General features: G+C 41.5%; 1 protein-coding gene across 3 annotated transcripts in view; it reads left to right on the plus strand.

Annotated features, from left to right (window-relative positions):
* Positions 1-22,795, plus strand: part of EML6 (EMAP like 6) — a 199,109-nt gene that overhangs the window by 20,498 nt on the left and 155,816 nt on the right. For all 3 annotated transcript variants that reach the window (XM_075863018.1, XM_075863019.1, XM_075863020.1), the window contains exons 2-6: positions 16,223-16,382; positions 17,401-17,499; positions 19,528-19,596; positions 21,435-21,620; positions 21,745-21,880. In XM_075863018.1, the coding sequence (XP_075719133.1) occupies positions 16,223-16,382; positions 17,401-17,499; positions 19,528-19,596; positions 21,435-21,620; positions 21,745-21,880 (650 nt within the window). The remainder of the gene's footprint in view (positions 1-16,222; positions 16,383-17,400; positions 17,500-19,527; positions 19,597-21,434; positions 21,621-21,744; positions 21,881-22,795) is intronic.

Here is a 22,795-nt window from a genome sequence, read left to right on the forward strand (position 1 = left end):
ACACATTTAGGACATATTATTTGGGAAAATCCCTTTAAAACTAGTCTGGCAATGATCTTTTGATGACATATGTTTTTTGGTCAGTCGTCGCTCATGACCTGAAGTTTGTGGTGCAATCAGTTCTTATAATAGGGTTGCTTTTTATGGCGCTTATGGGGCACATTTTCAGTGGCACTTGTGTGGTTAATCTGGCTTCCAATTATGTGGACACTGGCTAGTACTTATCCTGTAGCTGTTACTAAGATGGGGACACTGGCTGTCTGTCATATGAAGCACCTACAGTACTGTGCAAATGTTTTAGGCAGTTGTGGAAAAATGCTGCAAAGTAAGAATGCTTTAAAAAATAGAAGTGTTAATAGTTATATTTTTATAAATTAACAAAATATAAAGTGAATGAACAAAAGAGAAATCTAAATCAAATCATTATTTTGTGTGAACACCCTTTGCTTTAAAAACAGACTTCAGAAAATTCTTCTAGGTACACTCGCACAAAGTCGTGGATTTTATACCAAATAGGTGATAATGACCATCATTTTCATATGTAGGTTAAAACACAGTAATTAAATGTAACAGAAACAGCTGTGTAGGAGGCTTACAACTTGGTGAGGAAAACTCTGCTACAAGGGTGAGGTTGTGGAAGACAGTTTCATCTCACTGGTCCACTATGGCACGACTGAGCACAGCAAGAAGACACAAGGCAGTTATACTGCTTTAGCAAAGTCTCTCCCAGGCAAAGATTTCAAAGCAGACTTGGGTTTCAAGATGTGGTGTTCAAGCTCTTTTGAAGAAGCACAAAGAAACGGGCAACGTTGAGGACGGTAGAAGCAGTGGTCGGCCAAGGAAACTTAGTGCAGCAGATCAAAGACGCATCATGCTTACTTCCCTTAGAAATCGGAAGATGTCCAGCAGTGCCATCAGCTCAGAACTGGCAGAAAACAGCGGGACCCAGGTACACACATCGAACTGTTCAGAGATGACTGGCCAGAAGTGGTCTTCATGGAAGAATTGCGGTGAAATGCACGAAAACAGGAACTGGGGTACAGAAAAATGGCAGCAGGTGGTCTGGATTGATGACTCAAAATTTCAAATATATTGGCTGTAACAGAAGGCAGTTTGTTTGCCGAAGAGCGGTACAATAATAAGTGTCTGCAGGCAACAGTGAAGCATGGTGGAAGTTCCTTGTAAGTTTTGGAATGCATTTCAGTAAATGGTGTTGGGGATTTGGTCAGGATTAATGGTTATTAATGCCGAGAAATACAGGCAGATAATTATCCATCATGCAATATTATCAGGGAGGCGTATGATTGGTTTCACATTTTTTCTGCAACAGGACAATGACTCCAAACATACAGCCAATGTGATTAAGAACTATCTTCAGCGTAAAGAACAAGGAGCCTTGGAAGTGATGTTATGGCCCTCACAGAGCTCTAATCTCAACATCATTGAGTCCGTCTGGGATTACATGAAGAGACAGAAGGATTTGACATCCACAGAAGATCTGTGGTTAGTTCTTCAAGATGTTTAGGACAATCTCCTTGCCGAGTTCTTTCAAAAACTGTGTTCAAGTGTACCTAGAAGAATTGATGCTGTTTTGAAGGCAAAGGGTGGTCACAACAAATATTGATATGATTTAGATGTCTGTTCATTCACTTTGTATTTTGTTCATTGATAAAAAAAATATATTAATACTTCTATTTTTGAAAGCATTCTTACTTTGCAGCATTTTTCCACAACTGTCTAAAACTTTTGCACAGTACTATACATTGTCACTGTCAGTGTGTACATAATAGAGAGGGGGTCTCATAGCAAAGATAAAATTGGGACCCCAATATGTTGCAGGTTTTGCCAACTAGGACAGAAGGGTCTGGTGTTTGTTTCCCCTTCACAATCTTTCCATCAACCTTAGGACGATTTCCAACCCCCTTGTTTGCTAACAATGCATTTCCTCCGGGGAGGAGAGCCCCGCACAGATTCTTGACACTCAGTATCTGAAGGGTTGGAATGAAAAAGGGCCCTTCTCTAACTTTGCCATAGCAGAGGCAGGGGTTGCCACTATGGTATGAATGTCCTTGGTTATGAGGACACTAGAGGGCACTGTTAATATGGCCTTAGCCTTCCGTCATATAACTGCAGTCATGAGAACTATAGCACTTAGTAGATACCAATTACACGGCTTTGTTGCTGGCAAGGGTGATGGCTGATGGACAGGAAATTCACTTTTTTAATTCAATGTACACTGTTTCCGAGCAGTAGCTTTCACTGTGTATGATTATGTGTAATGTCAAGCACTCTTTTCATGTATAATTCTTCTATTTTCTGAGAACTGCCCTAGATTCTTTGTTTGCCTTTACAACAAGCAAAATCCTGACATCCCAAATTAAGGGCTAGACACATGATATATTTGATTAATTAGAGAACTATAAAGCCAACTGCATTCTGCTATTTTAATTATGGAAGACTTAATAATAACAAGTTTGGGGAATTCCTCTGCAATTAATTACTGGTTTAGCTAGGGGAGAATACCGAAGACTGTGCGGCCACTCACATCATCTATTCCCAGAAATTGTGTTTCTACTTGACTGGTAAATGATGCCAGAGGCATCCTTGCCCTCGTTCCTGGCAGCACAGATGACCAGCCCATTCCTGCTTGATTTATAGTACGGTTGCGCCTTAGGATAGTGCCTGAAATAGAGTATAGCATGCATCTTTTCTTGATTAAAAGTATGAACACATTATTATGAAAGGAGATAATATATAAGAAATATATACGCTTGTTGCGTGTGTAAAACCCTAGTCTCCTTTCAAGTCATTTGAAACATTACATTGTGTAAGTCTATAATCTCTTCATAATTGAGATTGGCTGGAAGAACATTTTTTACCAAATAATGTAGTAAAAGGCTTTAAAAGCTATTTCCACTGTAGTAGCGGCATATACACGTGTTGTTCATATTACATACATCTGCAGATTCTGTTTTTCTCTTCTTATAGCTTTACATAGTGTATTTGACAGTTTCGGGCACTCCAGGTTGCCTAGCAACCACTTGACTTCCTGCCTAAGTGACCACCTTTTTCCTTTATGTCCTATTATTATATTGCTGAAGTCAAATCTCTGGGAGGTATAAGAAAGGGAATAAAGTTGAAATCATTGAGCAACTGCTTGAGTGTTTAGTTCAAGACAAGGATATGTTCGCACGGATTGAAAAATTCGAGGTTAATTTAAAAAGAAAACAGCCTCTGAATTGAGGCGTTTTTGGAGCTGATTTTCAAAACGTTTTTGTTTTTTGCAAATGTATTTTGAAGCATATTTTTTTGATGCATTATTTGTAGTGTCAATGGAAAATCAGCTCCAAAAACACCTCAAAAAGTGACATGCCACTTCTTTTTAGGAGGCATTTTTTGAATTCGGCAGTGTAAAAATATGCCTCATATGAACAGCACAGTGTAGTTCTCATTGAAATCAAGGGGAAACTGTTTGCAGGTGTATTTCAAGTGTATTTTTGTGCGTAATACGAGCATTTTAAGGTATGTTCACACGCCCTATTTACCGACGGAATTCGGGTGTTTTACGCCTCGAATTATGTCCGAAAATACGGCTCCAAAGCGCCGGCAAACATCTGCCCATTGAAATCAATGGGGTTACGATGTTTTGTGCACACCGGCTGTTTTTTTACACACCGCTGTCAAAAGACGGCGCGTAAAAAGACGCCCGCGTCAAAGAAGTGCATGTCACTTCTTGAGACGTAATAGGAGCCGTTTTTCATTGGCTCCATTGAAAAACAGCGCCAATTACGTCCGTAATTGCAGCCGCGAAAAACTCAGAGTACGAGCAATTACGTCTGAAATTCAGGAGCTGTTTTCTCCTGAAAACAGCTCCGTAATTTCAGCCTTAATGGACGTTGCCGTGTGAACATACCCTTACTCTCCAAAATGCACCTGAAAAGAATGCGTGTGAACATACCCTAATGGTGGAGGTTTATCAAATACAGTGAAGGGAGAGTGGAGGAGATGCCCATAGCAGCCTGTCAGATTTAAGCTCTCAACTTTTTGGGAATATAAGAGTAGTTATCTGGTTTCTATGGGCAACTGTTCCACTTTTCCTTTGCATCAGTTTTGATATATCTCCCCCATTATGTCTTGAACTAAACAGTCTGGTCGTAGTTGAATAATTTCACCTTTATTCACTTTCTTGTTCCCCCCAGTGATTTAACCTAAGCAATATCTGATTAGGACTTTGCACAAAATGTCCTACTAACCCCTAACTAGTACTACTATGTAACAACATATAATGGCCACCCAGACAAAACATGGTCTCACAAACCGAACGTGGGATGTTTGTGGGTGAAACCTGCACAATTCAGAGAATACAACACAAGACGAAAAACAGGGACTGAATGCAATGCCTGTGATCGTAAAGGATTGTCCAGCTGGGTGGAGGGTTGTTGGACTTGTACAGGCAGACAGATATGCAACAGTCACATAACAGGGGGCAGATTATTACAACATATGGTTATGGACAAAAGGTTTCCCAAAAAAGTATTAAATGGTTTAGATAAGATTAAAAAAAATAGGTATTAAATAGGTACTTCATTTTTTATAATTATTATTATTTGCATATTTGTTTTCGCTTCCGATTAAAGGATTAATGATGTTTTAACTTGATATTTATCCAATAATGTATTGCCAAATGTCTGCATGCCAGTATACACGGTGTCATTATAAGGGTATGTGCACACACACTAATTACGTCCGTAATTGACGGACGTATTTTGGCCGCAAGTACTGGACCGAACACAGTGCAGGGAGCCGGGCTCCTAGCATCATAGTTATGTACGATGCTAGGAGTCCCTGCCTCGCTGCAGGACAACTGTCCCGTACTGAAAACATGATTACAGTATGGGACAGTTGTCCTGCAGCGAGGCAGGGACTCCTAGCATCGTACATAAGTATGATGCTAGGAGCCCGGCTCCCTGCACTGTGTTCGGTCCAGTACTTGCGGCCGAAATACGTCCGTAAATTACGGACGTAATTAGTGTGTGTGCACATACCCTAACTGTTATAAGCAATATGGAAAGACAGACCTGGGGTTATTTCAAGGCCCACAAGGCAGAGTTGCCAACCGTCCGTAAATTCCTGGACACTCCGTAAAAATAAGGGTCTTTTTTCCAGTGTCCATTTTTTTAATGAGTTTGTGACAAATATTGGGATTGTAATTACAATTGGCTCAGAGGTCACAGTACATGCTGCTAAGGTGTTCATATCACTATTCTCTGCTACAGATATATATTATGTATAATTTTTATGATGCATTGTGCTTTTCCAAATTGTCTGCAAATTTTTTTTAATGTCTGTGATTTTTGGATAAGTTGTCCTGAAAAAAACCCAACATATCAGGTTGTCAACTTTACCCCAAGGCTGAATGTTCATATATGACAAGGTCCCAGATTGCATCACCATTATCGTTAGGACAGAGTTGACAACAGTGGTCAATGACAACCGCCCTCCCACTATTAATCATCTTGGTGAAAATACTGTACCACACGATCACATCGCTGTACATTTATGGACGATTGACAGTATATGGCCCGTGTTCAGCCCCCCACCGATCATGACATGTTACAAGTTAGTTGAAATTAATAAGGTGTGCACGTGCTAAACCCTTAGTAACATACTTTAAACATTAAAACACATCAGTCTTAAATTGGCAAGAAAAGTGTGGCATGCGCCACGATTTATTAACAAACATTAACCATAGGCAATACAGCGCAGGAGGAGCCTGACATCAATCGCGACACGGCACTCCCTGAGCTGGGGCCCGCCTGCCCCCAGCTCGCATCCTGTAAACCAGGACAGCCGTGCCCCCTGCCACGGCTGTCCCCCCAGGCAGCCGCCGGACCGCCGTCCGGCTTTCGTGACTGCCCAGGCCCAAAACATCCTGGGGACCTGCCGTATAACTAGTGTCCCCCCACGTGCGAGTTCACCCCGCCGTATAGCTAGTGGTAAACTTGCCGTGGTACATCACCGAAACCGCTCTTAGCAGGAGTGCAGTGCCACGATCCGCCACCATAAAAGGTAGGCTCCCCTTGCTGATGTAACCTTTTTTTACCCCATAAAAGCTCCTTTCCACCAGTCCTTCCTGCAGATTGTTGTTGAATATGTCCAGTCCCACATCTGATAAGTGTACGCCATCCTTCCTGTACATTCCTTTGCACCTAAAATCAATGTCCTTGTGCTGAATAAAAAAACTCCTTCCAGCTTGGGTGAACCCGACCAATTGCGGCACCTCACGTGATGGGCCGGGGCCCGCCTGCCCCGGCCCTCCCAAGGACTAAGAGTCAGCGGTGCACGCGCACCTCCACTTGCTCCCCCTGAGCAACCGCTGGCTACCCTGACCAACGTTCGTTGTTGCCCAAGTCCGTCCGAACCGGGGACCAGCCGTGTAGCTTGTGTCACGAACCGGGGACCAGCCGTGTAGCTTGTGTCCCGATCCGGGGACCAGCCGTGTAGCTTGTGTCCTGAACCGGGGACCAGCCATGTAGCTTGTGTCCCGAACCGGGGACCAGCCGTGTAGCTTGTGTCCCGAACCGGGGACCAGCCGTATAGCTTGTGTCCCCCCACCGACGAGAAACCCTGCCGTGTAGCTCTTGGTTATGTCGCCGTGGCCCATAGCTACTCCATGCCATTCTTTCATGTAGGTCTTCCATGTGTTTGGCGCCAATGATTTTTCCACCAGTTTTCCTAGAATCGGGTCAGTACCTGCCAAATATTGTTAGGGCACACATATCCTGTTCGCTCAGCATTTGGTACCAATTGGAAAAATACCTCCCACTTCCCCCTTGACAAAGCATCTGCAATCGAGTTATTGACTCCTGGGACATGTTCAGCTCTGAAGTTGATATTTCACTCCATGCACTTCCCTACCAAATGCCTTAAAGGGAATGTGTTGCCAGCAAAACATGTATTTTTTTTTTTTAGTTAAACATTTAGTGTGTAGGTGATTAAACATTGTTCAAATTTTTTTTATTTTTTTCACGAGTTAAATTAGATTCTAATTTATAATATTTCCCAGTGCTGGTCACTAGATGGAGCTATTCCCAAAATTGCAGCATTGCATGTGGTAAAGCAACCACATTGCTTTTTCTGCAAAATTGGGAAAAAAGCACTCGCTCTAGTGAGCTCTGAGAATCCCCCCCTCCTTTATCCTGGCTAGTGCCGGGATAAACGAGGGGATTGAACGGTCTAACCTCCTACACTGTGTGTCGCCATTTTTTGAGCTAACACACAGTGTAGTAGGTTTACATACAGTAGTAAACACACACAAACACGAACATACATAGAAATCTCTTACCTGCTCCTGCCGCCGCGGCTCCCTCCGGCCCGTCCGCTCCGTCTGCTGCCGCTGGTCCAAGTGCACAAGTCCGGAAGCCGCGACCGGAAGTAGTAATCTTACTGTCCGGCCGCAACTTCCGGTCCACAGGAAAATGGCGCCGGACGGCGCGCATTTCAAATTGGACTGTGTGGGAGCGGCGCATGCGCCGTTCCCACACAGACGGCGTACACAGAAGTGGATGGGACGGGCCCCGTTCGCAGTCCCTATGGGACTGTGGCTGCCGTATTCCATGTCTGTATGTGTCGTTAATCGACACATACAGAAATGGAAAAAAAAATGGCAGCCCCCATAGGGAAGAAAAAGTGAAAAAATAGAAAAAAGTAACACACAAACACACAAATAAATAAAAACGTTTTTAATAAAACACTAACATAAAACTGACATGAAAAAAATAATTTTGGTGACACTGTTCCTTTAACAGCGCCAACACAGGGGGGGAGCTACTGGATAGATTGTTCACAGCCGACACCACACTCATATTGTCTGTCCAAAAAATTACCCACCTGTTCCTCATCTGTTTCTTCCATAATTCCACTGCTACCACTATTGGGAATAGTTCCAGCAATGTCATATTCCTCAACCACCCCTTTTCTGCCCAACCGTCTGGCCACCCCCTGCACACCACTTTCCGTCAATAACGGGTCCGAAGCCAACTGACCCTGAAGCGTCTGAGAACAATCTCAACTTCTGATTGGAGCATGGTTCCCGTAGCCAAACCCGCACTCCATTAAAGTTCACCAGGAAACTCTCCCAAACCTGCAGGTCCTCTCTTAATGCCCTCGTTTTATGTTGTCCTGCCTTCACTCCTGCCGTACTCAACTGTAAACGCCCGGAAAATACTTTGCCCATTGGAATCACCCTACATGCAAAATTAAGGGAACCCAACAGCGACTGTATCTTTCTTAATGTCACCTTCCCGCTGGCGTTCACCTCCTCCAACAATGCCTTCACCTTCTTGACAGGTAACCTACATTGGCCTTCTAATGAGTCTATATCTATGCCTAGATATGACAACTTTGTTACTGGCTCCACTCTCTTTTCTTGTGCTATGGGGACCCCCAAATCTTGCAGTAGCGCTATAAACTTTTGCAACATTACCTGGCAAATTTCTGACCCTGCTGGTCCTGCTAACAAAAAATCATCCAGGTAGTGGGCAATTGGCTCCCTCCCGCACGCCCTCTGCAAACACCAATGCAAAAACGAACTGAAAGCTTCAAAATACGCGCATGAAATGGTGCAACCCATGGGTAAACATTTATCTACAGAAAACTTTCCGTTGAAACAACACCCTGTGTATTTAAAACTCTCCGGATACAATGGTAACAATCTAAAAGCAGATTCAATACCTACCTTGGACATCAATGCCCCCTTTCCACATTCTCTTACCCTTTCTACCGCTGACTCAAATGACTGATAATGTACCTCCCTCACTTCCTTCCCTATTGAATCATTGAGTGACCCCCCTCTTGGGTAAGACAGGTGCTGAATCATCCTGTACTTACCCCCCTCTTTCTTGGGAACCACCCCCAACTGTGATACCACCATGCCTTCAACTGGTGGAGCATCAAAAGGCCCCTCTATTCTCCCTAACCCCACCTTCTTCCAAAACTTCTCCTCCAACACTCCTGGTAATACATCAGCCGATCTCAAGTTTCTAAATTTTTTGGAACCTTGCACCTCCCCCTCAACAGGTAATTTAAAACCAAACTTAAACCCCTACTCCAAAAATCCAGCCTTTTCTTTATAGGGATAATGCCTTAGCCACTCACTTAGCCTGTTTATGTTCACTGGTGACCGCGCCTTTTGCAAACCCACGAAAGGAATTACTGAGCTTACCTTCAAATTTTTCCCCCCGAACTCTACCTGGGAGTGCCCTGCCCCACACTTGGAGCATGCGTGTCTAAATCTACATGCAAACACCTGATTACAGTTCCTTTCGTTATATGCCCAACAAATCATTCTGCCCTTGCTCACTTGGTTGGATCCCTTGGCCCCTGTTCCCACCTGCGCCCTCTCTCTCCCCATCAATCTGGACCATAAATCCAAATTCTTCTGGCCAAAACTCAAAATCTTACTTCCTACTATCTTTTTCCTAAAAGCCCTATCGTACTCCAACCAGCCCAGACCCCCGTAAAAAGCATGCGCATCAACCACCAAGTCCATGTACTTTAAGATGTTGGTGCATTGTTCCGGTCTGGATTCCACCCATACACTGGCGTAAACTAGGAACCCCTTAATCCACAATAGTCCTCCACTGTTTCCTATCTGACTGACCGCTTCTCTCCTCCTTTGCCGCTACCGCTTCCTTTGATAACTCAAAAATATCTATGTACTTCCCTTCCCTAATACGTTTCAAAACTTTCTGTGGCAAATGTGCATATGTCGGGGACAATGAGAATGCGTAAGTATCCTGACCGCCCGCCGCTAACACTTTTTCCACTAATGAGCTGTTCTTAGCCTGACCCCGCACCCTTTCTTCTCCTGTCTTACCTTTACTTTTTACCGCCTTCAAACATTTTCTTAAAACTTTAAGCATCCTGCCCTCGCTGCTGGTATCCTTCCCCTCTGACCACAAGTCCCCTTCAGATGAATCAGACTCACCAAGCTGCTGTACCTCAAAGACTCCCATCTCACCATGATCGCCTTCTGCGTTGCTGCTGCCCGGTATCTCTGTCCGACCTCCGTCAGCTGCTTGTTGTGGTCGACCGCTGCTCTGTTCCCTGCAATGACAAGCACTGTGCGAGTATATGCTGCCTGATACAGTTCTATCACCACATGCGCCCACATTAGCCCCGGTTTGCCCCTGTTGTTGGGAACTATGCCCAGGGTTGGAGTTTTGGCCCCACCAAGGGTTGGAAACGGTCCATGAGGGGGGGATGGGTGGGTTGTTAACTTGGTGGGGGTTTAGCATGCCCATAGGGGCACATTGAAAATTACCCTCCTTAAGAAACTATGCCCGATTAAACGAATATTAAGATATTTTCTTCTCCTGGTAAGTAATGCATTATCTCCCTCTGCTTTCTGGTCTTATAAACCCTTATCTTGCTCTCCCTCCCCTATCCTCATTACTTATGCGCTCATCTAGCTCTTCCCACTATCACTCTCCTTTCTTTCACTTATCTCACAGTGAACAAAGAGTTCACCCTCCTCCCCCAGCCATGCTGGTGCCATTGGCCATGCGGCCAGCACCATTTTATAACCCCTGCTTCCTCTAACCATCATTATCAGGGACGCCCTGGCCCCCCTTATGCTTCCTCGGGCCTAGTCGTCCCTCGTCCTAAAATCTGTCCATATGCCCTTTTAGAGCAGTTGGAGAAATGTCTGGCTGGCTGCGACTTCTGCCAGCTAAGGGCATGTTCAGACGTGGCAGACTTTTTTTTCTGTGGTTTCTATTACTTTTTATGTAACTTAGTGCAGATGTTGCGGAAAATAGCTTGTGGTGCAGAATTTACATTCTGCAGTATGCACAGTTTGTTGCGGAAAAGCAGCGAATTTTCACTGCGGATTTCAGCCTTTGCAATGCGAGGTCTGAAATATGTGGCAAGTCCGCTGCAAAATCCATCACATCTGAACAAACTGTCAAATATGCACATTTTGCAGCAGATTAGTTGCGTAATTGTAAATTTCCGTCCCGTATGAAGGTGCCCTAAATCAGCTGTTTGCTGGGGGTGCCAGGAGCAGGACCTCGGGCGATCACACGGGCTACATTCTGAAAGGGGTTGTTTCTGATGAGACAACCCCTTTTAAGTTTCAGGACAAAGTTGAGAATGAGAGTTCCTCCCACAGTGCGCTACTCAGCAGTGTAAACAATGGGGGCAAGAGAGCAGTGGCCAGTGTTTTTACTTTGAACACACAGTTGTCCTTTTATTATACTATGCTATAATAGAACATGCCATATTTAGTTTAGATAATTAAGCCAACTTCTGATTTATTGAAAAAGAAACAAAGCAACATAATATTAAGGTTCTAATCCTTTGCTGTGTTTTATGGCACTTATAAAACTTGTTAGGAACAATCTTTTCACAGGTTCTTCCTAGCGATGTGTGATATTACTGTATCTTGAAACAGTACTTTGCATTACTAAAATAATGTTTTGTCATCCCCGGAGCTGATTATTCATCCCACCTTATTCCCACATTCAGTGTTCTTCCGTGGAGCTGTGAGAATTCCCCATGCATAGATAGATCCCCATTTTACGTTGCTGTGACTGCACACATAGACCTAAATCAGTCAATTTCTATCTATGAATAATAATTATCGTATTTCTGGAGAAACAACTGGCAGTCATTTTATTTTTCACTTTTCTCAATTGTTTTTGCCAATGTAAACCTAACAATTAAAACTTTGCAACTGGTATAATATAGTCATTTATATTTTGATCTTTGTATTTACAAATATGTGTTAAATATTATAAATTAAAAAAATGAATTATTATACATGGGTACTTTAAATGCTACAGAAGGCCTTGTTCACACGGCATGTATTCAACGCATTTTCCCCGCATTTTTCGCTTGCATGTTTAAATAACACGTAGTGTAACAAAAGAAGCGTCAGGTGAATTCTTGGCGCATAAAAAACGCGTCGAAAACGCACCTAATTCCCATAGTCGATGGGAGTCCTAATTATGCACCCAAAAAACGCAACGAAAACTCGTCAAAGACGGCCGTACTTTAAAAAGCGCTTTACAAAATTGCTAGCATTTTTGATGCGTTTACACGGCAGCTTTTTTTTTTGCGCTGTGTGAACAAGGCCTAATAATATGGTTTTCTTAGTAGTAATACATGAAGCGTCAATATTAACACAAAAACACAAATTGAAAGACCCAGGTAGCTGGTGGGCTGCGATACGAACAAAACACATCAATATTGCCAAAGGCAAATAGATTAACCCTTGTTTCCCAGGTTTGAATGTTTATAGTATTAAACGTGTAACTTTATTTATGAATGACTATAAAGCATACAAGTGAAAATCAAAAGCGCAATGTTAACTGAAAGTCCCTGTGGCAATGCTGTTATTACTCAGTAGTCTGTTCTATCTGAGTGCAGGGTCAAACTAACACTTCTAATGACCACACTGCCTGTATGAGATACCTAAAATAGCGGCTGCAGTCTGCTTAGCAAAGGAGTTAGGTTTAACAGGATACATTGAATTTAAAACAAGAGAAGCCCCCCCCCCCCCCCCCCAACATGTTTCACCACCACAGTGGCGTCCTCAGGAGAAAATGGGGCTAAGGAGCATTCATTAGCCCCATTTTCCCATGAGGACGCCGCTGCGGTGGTGAAACATGTCAGCATTCTGTAATAAACCGCCATTCTATAATAAATCAGCATTCTATAATAAATACCTTGAAAAATATATTTATGAAGCCTCTGCTCCACTTTTTCCAACACATACAAATGTGTCAGAAAATGTGGGAGGAACCGCAATATTGAAGTAAGTGCTACTTATTTCCAAAGATTTTCAGTTTTGACCTGGTGTTGTTTTTAGGCTATGCCAGATCTATTTGAATCTATTGAATATATATATATATATATATATATATATATATATATATATATATATATATACTACCGTTCAAAAGTTTGGGGTCACCCAGACAATTTTGTGTTTTCCATGAAAACTCACACTTATATTTATCAAATGAGTTGCAAAATGACTAGAAAATATAGTCAAGACATTGACAAGGTTAGAAATAGTGATTTTTATTTGAAATAATGATTTTCTCCTTCAAACTTTGCTTTCGTCAAAGAATGCTCCATTTGCAGCAATTACAGCATTGCAGACCTTTGGCATTCTAGCTGTTAATTTGCTGAGGTAATCGGGAGAAATTTTACCCCATGCTTCTAGAAGCCCCTCCCACAAGTTGGATTGGCTTGATGGGCACTTCTTGCGTACCATACGGTCAAGCTGCGCCCACAACAGCTCTATGGGGTTGAGATCTGGTGACTGCGCTGGCCACTCCATTACAGATAGAATACCAGCTGCCTGCTTCTTCCCTAAATAGTTCTTGCATAATTTGGAGGTGTGCTTTGGGTCATTGTCCTGTTGTAGGATGAAATTGGCTCCAATCAAGCGCTGTCCACAGGGCATGGCATGGCGTTGCAAAATGGAGTGATAGCCTTCCTTATTCAAAATCCCTTTTACCTTGTACAAATCTCCCACTTTACCAGCACCAAAGCAACCCAAGACCATCACAATACCTCCACCATGCTTGACAGATGGCGTCAGGTACTCTTCCAGCATCTTTTCAGTTGTTCTGCGTCTCCCAAATGTTCTTCTGTGTGATCCAAACACCTCAAACTTCGATTCGTCTGTCCATAACACTTTTTTCCAATCTTCTTCTGTCCAATGTCTGTGTGCTTTTGCCCATATTAATCTTTTCCTTTTATTAGCCAGTCTCAGATATAGCTTTTTCTTTGCCACTCTGCCCTGAAGGCCAGCATCCCGGAGTCGCCTCTTCACTGTAGACGTTGACACTGGCGTTTTGCGGGTACTATTTAATGAAGCTTCCAGTTGAGGACCTGTGAGGCGCCTATTTCTCAAACTAGAGACTCTAATGTACTTGTCTTGTTGCTCAGTTGTGCAGCGGGGCCTCCCACTTCTCTTTCTACTCTGGTTAGAGCCTGTTTGTGCTGTCCTCTGAAGGGAATAGTACACACCGTTGTAGGAAATCTTCAGTTTCTTGGCAATTTCTCGCATGGAATAGCCTTCATTTCTAAGAACAAGAATAGACTGTCGAGTTTCACATTAAAGCTCTCTTTTTCTAGCCATTTTGAGTGTTTAATCGAACCCACAAATGTAATGCTCCAGATTCTCAACTAGCTCAAAGGAAGGTCAGTTTTATAGCTCCTCTAAACAGCAAAACTGTTTACAGCGGTGCTAACGTAATTGCACAAGGGTTTTCAAGTGTTTTCTAATCATCCATTAGCCTTCTAACACAGTTAGCAAACACAATGTACCATTAGAACACTGGAGTGATGGTTGCTGGAAATGGGCCTCTATACACCTATGTAGATATTGCATTAAAAACCAGACGTTTGCAGCTAGAATAGTCATTTAGCACATTAACAATGTATAGAGTGTATTTCTGATTAATTTAATGTTATCTTCATTGAAAAAAACAGTGCTTTTCTTTCAAAAATAAGGAAATTTCTAAGTGACCCTAAACTTTTGAACGGTAGTGTATATCTGTCTATAAAATTGCTAAACTGTTAAGGGTGTGTCTGTCAGCACAGTGTTGACAGATTTTAATTTATAATGGCAAAGCTGTGAATATAATATCCTGCGCTATAGAACATGCTGTTGCTCAGGTTTAGTAAAACATAGGTAAACAATTAATTTTCAAAGTTTCCTTAACCGCTTAGTGACCACTAATACGCCTTTTTACGTGATTCACTAATGGGCTTTAGGCTAGGCTGACGCCTTTTCACGTCTGCCTAGTCTAAGTCCTGCACGGGTCTCCCGTGCAGGCAGGAGCCGGGGCTCTGCTGTCTGATGACAGCTGAGCTCCTGCTCCAACGCCCGCGATCGAAGTTTACTTAGATCGCGGCCGTTTAACCCGTTAAATGCCGCCGTCAATAGCGACCGCGGCATTTAACTTTGATTACAGAGGGAGTGCGCTCCCTCTGTCACCCATCGGCGGCCCGCGAATGCAATCGCGGGTCTCCGATAGGGTGTCATGGCAGCCGGGGGACTGATAAAAGCCCCCAGGTCTGCCCTGGACATATGCCTGTTAGGACGCGCCGGAGGCACGTCCTAACAGATTGCCTGTCAGATTTACACTGACAGGCAATAATGCTCTGGTATACGAAGTATACCAGAGCATTATAGCAGCGATCGGAACATCGCACAGTAAAGTCCCCTAGTGGGACTAATAAAATCAGTCATCAAAGTGAAATAAAGATTATTAATAAAAAGTACAGTAAAAAAATAAATAAAACCATTTTTTTCCATAAAAATCGGTTTTATTTAGTAAAAGTGTAAAAAAAAAAAAAAGTACACATATGTGGTATCGCCGCGACCGTAATGACTCCATTAATAAAGTTAATATGTAATTTAAACCGCAAAGTGAACACCGTAAAAAAAAAACGCAAAAAACTATGGCGAAATTGCAATTTTTTTCCATTGCCCCCCAAAAAAGTCATAATAAAAATGAATCAATAAGTCCCATGTACCCCAAAACAGTACCATTCAAAACTACGTCTTGTCCCGCAGAAAACAAGCCCAAAAAATCACTACATTGATGGAAAAATAAAAAAATTACGGCTCTTGGAAAGCGACGATGCAAAAACAAATAATTTTAGTTCAAAAGTGTTTTTATTGTGCAAAAGTCGTAAAACATAAAAAAACCTCCACATATGTGGTATCGCCGTAATCGTACCAACCCATAGAATAAAGGTCACATGTTAATTACGTCGCACAGTGAACGGCGTCAATTTAAAAACGCATAGAACAATGGCGGAATTTCAGTTTTTTTTTATAATCCCCCCCAAAAAGGTTAATAAAAGTTAATATAAAAATTATATGTACCCAAAAATGGTGCCATTAAAAAGCACAACTAATCCCGCAAAAAACAAGTCCTCATACAGCTATGTAGACGAAAAAATAAAAACTTTATAGCTCTTTGAATAGCTTGGTCATTAAGGCCTAAAATGGGCTGGTCACTAAGGGGTTAAACTGTAAAATAATGTTGTGACTAACACTTAAAAAACAATAATTTATTCACTTGTAGAAAGGAGATTTATGATATGATTTATACAATCTATTTTTTAATTTAATAGTAAATCTAGTAGAAATATGATAACGTTTTTTTCTGTTGTGTTTTATTGCCTGCAGCCTTGCTTTACATCCAGACAGAACCCTTGTTGCTACAGGACAGGTTGGAAAAGAACCTTATATATGTATATGGGATTCATACACTGTACAGACCGTTTCCATCCTCAAAGATGTGCACACACATGGAGTAGCTGGTTTGGCGTTTGATTCAGAAGGACAGGTTTGTATGTAATAAATCTTCTTTATTCCACATTGCCGGAGAAGGAAGTCCATATAACTTAGATTATTACTGTGATAACAAAATATTATCTATAAAATGAACCGAGGACGCACAGGATAACTAGATGTCATTATAAATCATAATGGCTCAGGCATAGACAAAAAAATCTTCCATTAAGTATCAGAAATTGTGTGCAGTGGCGCCAGGAAGAACAGAATTCATCGATTGTGCAGCCATCTCAACATGTTAGACAAGATACGTTTGGAAAAGTGCATTTCCCCAAAAAATCTTGTTCATCTCAAAATCTCGCCCACACACAGTAGTGTCATACAGTATATTGCCACACTAATAATGTCACGTAGCAGATTGCCCACACCAGAGCTCAAAAAATGATATTCTCCCTACATCGATGAACCACCTTTTACATTGCCAAGACCAGTAGTTGCCAAACTTGTATTTGCAGCAGGATCTCAGGGTTTCCATGAGCCTTATCTCGGTAATGACAAACAAGGAACCGTAGTTTCAAACCTCAGACTGATCTTAAGAACCACTGAGCTACACAACAAAGCCACAAAGTACATTGCATAATATTTTGCCACAATAATGTAGTGCCACCAACATACTGCCCAATGACTTATACTATACTGTCCCAATACCATAGATAAAATATTTCAGAGACGAGTTAAGAGTGCTTGAGGAGGCAGACTTTTTAGTAGCTCAACATTGCCCACATTAGTGCCACTTCATCATGATGATATCCAGATGACATTCTCACCCCAATATATTGCCCACATTCAACATAGCAGCCATATACAAATTCACACAGAACATGGTAATTAATGGGGTATATATATTAGTTATTAGTATAAACTATGTATTCATATACAATATTGAAGTGCGATGAATATCGTGGATTATGTATGAGAATAGTATGTGGACTATTACTTTTACTATATATTGTTATTTATATATTTTTTTATATATACACTGATATGTTTTTGCTTCTCTCTCTCCATAGCGCCTCGCTTCTGTGGGACTGGATGCCAAAAACACTGTTTGCATTTGGGATTGGCAGAAAGGAAAAGTTTTGGCAACCGCTACTGGCCACTCAGACAGGGTATTACAAGTGTCCCATATTTTTGTGTTGCAGAATATATGTGTGATTCCCTGCTTGGGAGTTGTATTCCGTGCATGGGAGTTGTAATTTCCAGAATGCTTACAATGTGTGTTCGGATGTAAGATGAAAGAGCAATTCTACTTTTAAAACAATTTGGATTTGATATAAAACTTGCAGTCACTGTTTTTGTACTGAGATGAAAACATCATGTAGCTAAAAGTGAGTACAAGATACAGTATTTACACAGGTTCCATGACGGTGAGATATATACAAAGATCCCAATGGACATATTCAAAGCCTTCTGATAAATAAATAAAAAAAAAGCTAAAATACATCACTTTTTCCCAGGACATATGACATGGTGATGGATAAACATATATGTCTCTTTCTGTAGCCAGGACCCTTGGGATTGCATTGGAGGACTACGTTTTAACGACAACTATATTAGAAGGCTAGAACATGTCTACCCTCCTGGTTTGGTAGAAGAGAAATAAGATTGTCTGGCAATCACATCTGCCCGTGCCTATTATGGAAGAAGCGGTAGTTCCAATTATATTAGACATTCGGTGAGGGCGTGACTGCCTCATAGACATTAGATTGCAGACCAACAACAGGCAGCTCCACAAATGAATATCCAATGTTTATTTGTGGATTCCCACCCAAAGAACATTAACAATTTATCTTTGTTGGACTGATCATGTGCTTGTAGATACAAGTGCTCAGAGAGAACGTTCTCATGCTGTGCTCCAAATGGAAAGCAATGCAATTAGGCGTCTCTGAAAATAGAGTATTGCAGGCGCTCATTGATCACGGCGCACATCTGCTAAACACATGAGATGTAGTATAAACTGCATAGCAAAATGGAAAGTTTGAAATATAGAGAATAAATTATCCCAATACTCTTGTCTGAATGATTAGAAAAAGGATGTTAAAAGCAAAGCTGAAGTGATGATCACCCTTCATAAGGCTTCTATGACTTCCTTTAAAAACAGCAACAATATAATAGAGGAGAACATTCAGATACCAAATACCTACGCCCCCCCCCCCCATGTTCTCCGAAGTCTAGCATGATAACTCTCACATGGACTATCATTAATTTTTGTCCCCTGTCCCTATTTTTTATATTTTTAATACATACACCCCATTTTCACCACACATGTGCGTTTCTGAAAGCACAACTAGGGTTATAGGGTCTGCCAGATCCTGCAGCTCTTCTACCTGCTCCATTCATTACCTCTGCACTAAAAGGAAACACTGATCATACTTTAGCACCTACAGCATTATCATTAGCTCAGACACAGCCCCCAACTAGTTGTACAATGATATATAAAGGTAGGGTGGTGTTTTTTTTTTAAATCCATAAATTGTTCTTCCTAATGGCGCCCTGGGTGGTTGACTATGCTGCCTACCGAGTGTCGGACTGACCCACCTGAGAACCAGAGGATCCTCCTGTGGGCCCAAGAGCTAACATAATAATGGGCGTTAAAGGTACAGAAGAAGACAACCCCATTTAGAGCTCTTTGGAGCCAATCCCTTGCCACTAGGCTCTATTTCTTATAGGATGATTCACAATTACCTATTAGACCTTATTGATAATATATCCTATGTGTGCAATGATAATAACAAGGACTATGATGAAATGAAAAATGGACATGTACATGTTCTATATAGATGGAGGGTGGGCCCTCAGAATAATCTCCTCTGGTGGGCCCAGTCCGACGCTGCACCTACCTCTTATCCCAGTCCTGCTACTGACAGTACCAGGAGAGAGGGCACATGGACTGTATCATTGATTTTCTTGTGGTTGCTCTTACCCATTATGCAAATCCCTTGTGCTTGTAATGGTTAATAGAATATATACTATATACTATATAGTGAAGCTGGTAATGCATTTGACTTTTATACAAGTAATGGATGAATTATTTTCAAAGTGCTGCTGTAAAACAGAGAAGCATGTAAATAAATAATTCCGTGAATACTGGTATTTTGTAGTTAGTCCGATAATTATATATATTTTTTTCCTTACAGATCTTTGATATCTCATGGGATCCATATCAGCAAAACAGATTGGTCAGTTGTGGGGTCAAACATATAAAGGTTAGTTGTTAGACAGTTTTCTTAGAATTTTAGGGTTTCTTTGTGTTTTTATTACTTAAAGGGAACCTGCCACCAGCATTTCACCTATTAAACCAGCAATACCTGGTGGAAGTGGGTGAAAAATAATTTTGATGTAGCCTATAATTATCCTCTACGTAGGCTCTGCAACTTTAGTATTTCATTTTTTAGTGTTCCCGTGCTAATGAGCATAAAAGTCATATCCGTTCGAAAAGTTTCATATCTTCATTCCTCAAGCCTTTCCGAGTTAACCCCTCCTCCTTACTTTTGATTGACAGCTCCTCGCCTCCCCCCAGCACAAACGAAATCCCACGCTTGTGCAGCGATGTCCTGTTCTGGTGCGTGCACACAACGGGACACCGTAGCGGTGCATGCGCAGTAACTAGATTTGAGGTCCGGACGAAGCAGGGAAGGGCGTCGGACCATACATGACGGGGGCATGTGCGCTATCTCAGATGAGCGGTGGGCGGGCATAAGAAGAGGAATGAACGAGACTGCCGGATTATTAGCATAAAAGGCGCAAAACGTTTACAGACCGTTATTTACGGCCGGAGAAGGAGTTTAGGAGAGGGGATAACGGCAATGAACTTTTGACAGCAGCGGCCAGCGAGGGATGAGTAGAGTTCAATAGGTGAAATGCTGGAGACAGGTTCCCCTTAAGAATACATATGTATTTACTGCTTTGATTACACTTTGTGATACATTAGTCATGTGATACACTATATTTTCTAGATTCTATTATAATATCCTGGTGCAAAACATAAAACAAAAAGAAAGCACACTGGAAATAATATAGAAATAATACGATAAATACACTAATCTGGATTGAATATATGGTACAGAGGATAGTGGGCGAGGTAACGGAAAGATATCTTTATGGCTGTTAGAATATTTATGTTACTAACTATATAATTGATTATGGCGATTTTTGGAATGAATTTGTAAATTTATTAAAGTAAAAAAAATTTTAATTAAAAGAAAATATATATGGTAAAAATAACTCACATGTCTGTACTTAGGGGAGAACTGGCCATTTGGCATTAGGTCCTGCCCAAGAGCTCATAGTCGAGGGGGTCCATAGCCCCTTTTTTTTAGGTACAAGGCTCCTTAAAGTACAGGGCCTGCAAAAATAAAAAAAAGTACAGGTAATAAGTGCTCCCTAAATGCAATTTATTAAAGATGTTCTCTCATCATAAACATTGGTGGCATACTACTAGTATATGCCACCAATGTCTGATCACCGCAACGTCTGAATGCTGTGACCACCCGCTGTAGCAATAGGTCTACATAGATTTGGCAGTATTGCATTAGTAAATTGCCCCCACAAAGTAGATATATATGAAAAATGGATAGCGTTAAGGCCGGTCTTAGGGATATGTAACTTGAGCATCAATTGTCATTACTGAAGGGTACGCCACTGGCCCTGATGGCTTGGGCACTCTGAGTTTTCACTCTTGATAGCATACTTGGTGTCGGTAACCTAAGAAAATTCAGCAGCACTGGATTTAGCTACATTCCCCAGTTTATTAATTTGGCAGTGTTATTTAGGCAATTGTCTGGTCATGTTATTTGGGCACTGTCATGTATGGTTATTTGTACACTTTATTGTTATGTTATTTGGGCACTATAAGGTACACCAAAATGGGGGGCTGTCAATAGACGGTACTGCACAGGACACCATCCAACCTGGATATAGTATCATTTACTGCAGCATGAAAGTAATAAAATAAAACGTATAAAATAGTTACTCAAGTATATAGTACCTATGTTCTTCATTCAGTATGTTTAATCAAATTGGATCTATTGTATTGTTTTTATAGTTCTGGACTTTATGTGGAAATGCCCTGACAGCAAAGAGAGGGATTTTTGGGAAAACAGGAGATTTACAGACCATCTTGTGCTTATCATGTGCAAGAGATGATGTCACTTACTCAGGAGCATTAAATGGAGACATCTATGTTTGGAAAGGTCTGACGCTGATCCGTACCATTCAAGGAGCTCACAGCGTAAGTTTTAATGGGGTATGCTAGTAGGCACTCTGTGCTATGTTTCAGACAGAAATGTGAATGTACTTTGGAAGATTTTATGTATTCAACAAATCTTGTTCTTTTTCTTCTTTGTACATCAAAGGCTGGAATATTTAGTATGTATGCCTGCGAAGAAGGCTTTTCTACTGGTGGAAGAGATGGATGCATTCGTCTATGGGACAATGACTTTAAACCAATCACTAAAATTGATCTCCGTGAAAGTGAGCAAGGTTATAAGGGTAGGTTATATGTTTTTATCAGTCAGTTTATACAATATACAAATCAGTTCTCTTTGGTTCCTTCTGAACCCTCAGCTGTTCTACATTCCCTTACTTAAAGGGAACCTGTCACCAGAATTTCACCTATTAAAACAGCAATACTTGGTGGTAGTGGGTGAAAAATCATTTCTGCATAACCTATAATCGTCTTCTTAGTCGGCTCTGTAGCTTTAGTACTAAGCTTTTTAGTGTTCCCACACTGTATGCTAATGAGCATAAAAGAGTCAAATCTTGGTTTGAAAAGAGTCAAATCTTCATTCCTCAAGTTTTTCTGAGTTTACCCCGCCTCCTTAATTTTGATTGACAGCTCCAGGCCTTCCCCCCGCACACAAAATCCCACACTTGTGCATTGAGGTCCTCTTCTGGGGTGTGCGCACAAAGGGACACCGGATTATTACGATAAAAGGCGCAAAATGTTTGCAGACCGTTATTTACAGTGGGAGGAGGAGATTAGGCGAGGGGATAACGGCAATGAACTTTTGACAGCAGCGGCCAGCGAGGGGTGAGGAGAGTTCAATAGGTGAAATGCTGGTGGCAGGTTCCCTTTAAAGAGGACTTGTCACCTCTCCTGATATGTCTATTTTAGTAAATACTTGTATTCCCCATTAAATAAGTTTGGAACATATTTTCTTACAACTCTGCGTTATACAATGCCTCCCTTTTTTTATTTTTCCTAGAAACTTATGAATAAATTGACAACTAGATGTGACCATTACCCTAATCAAAGGGGTGTGCCCCTACACAGTGGCACTGTCAGCACCGATTGGACATTGTCAGTCTGTCTAGGGACACACCTCCAACTGGTAACACCCAGTTATTAATTTATTCACACATTTCTAGAAGGAATAACAAAGGAACGACACTACAGATCAACAT

The sequence above is a fragment of the Rhinoderma darwinii genome, chromosome 4 (genome assembly GCF_050947455.1).
Source record: "Rhinoderma darwinii isolate aRhiDar2 chromosome 4, aRhiDar2.hap1, whole genome shotgun sequence".
Lineage (NCBI taxonomy): Eukaryota > Metazoa > Chordata > Amphibia > Anura > Rhinodermatidae > Rhinoderma > Rhinoderma darwinii.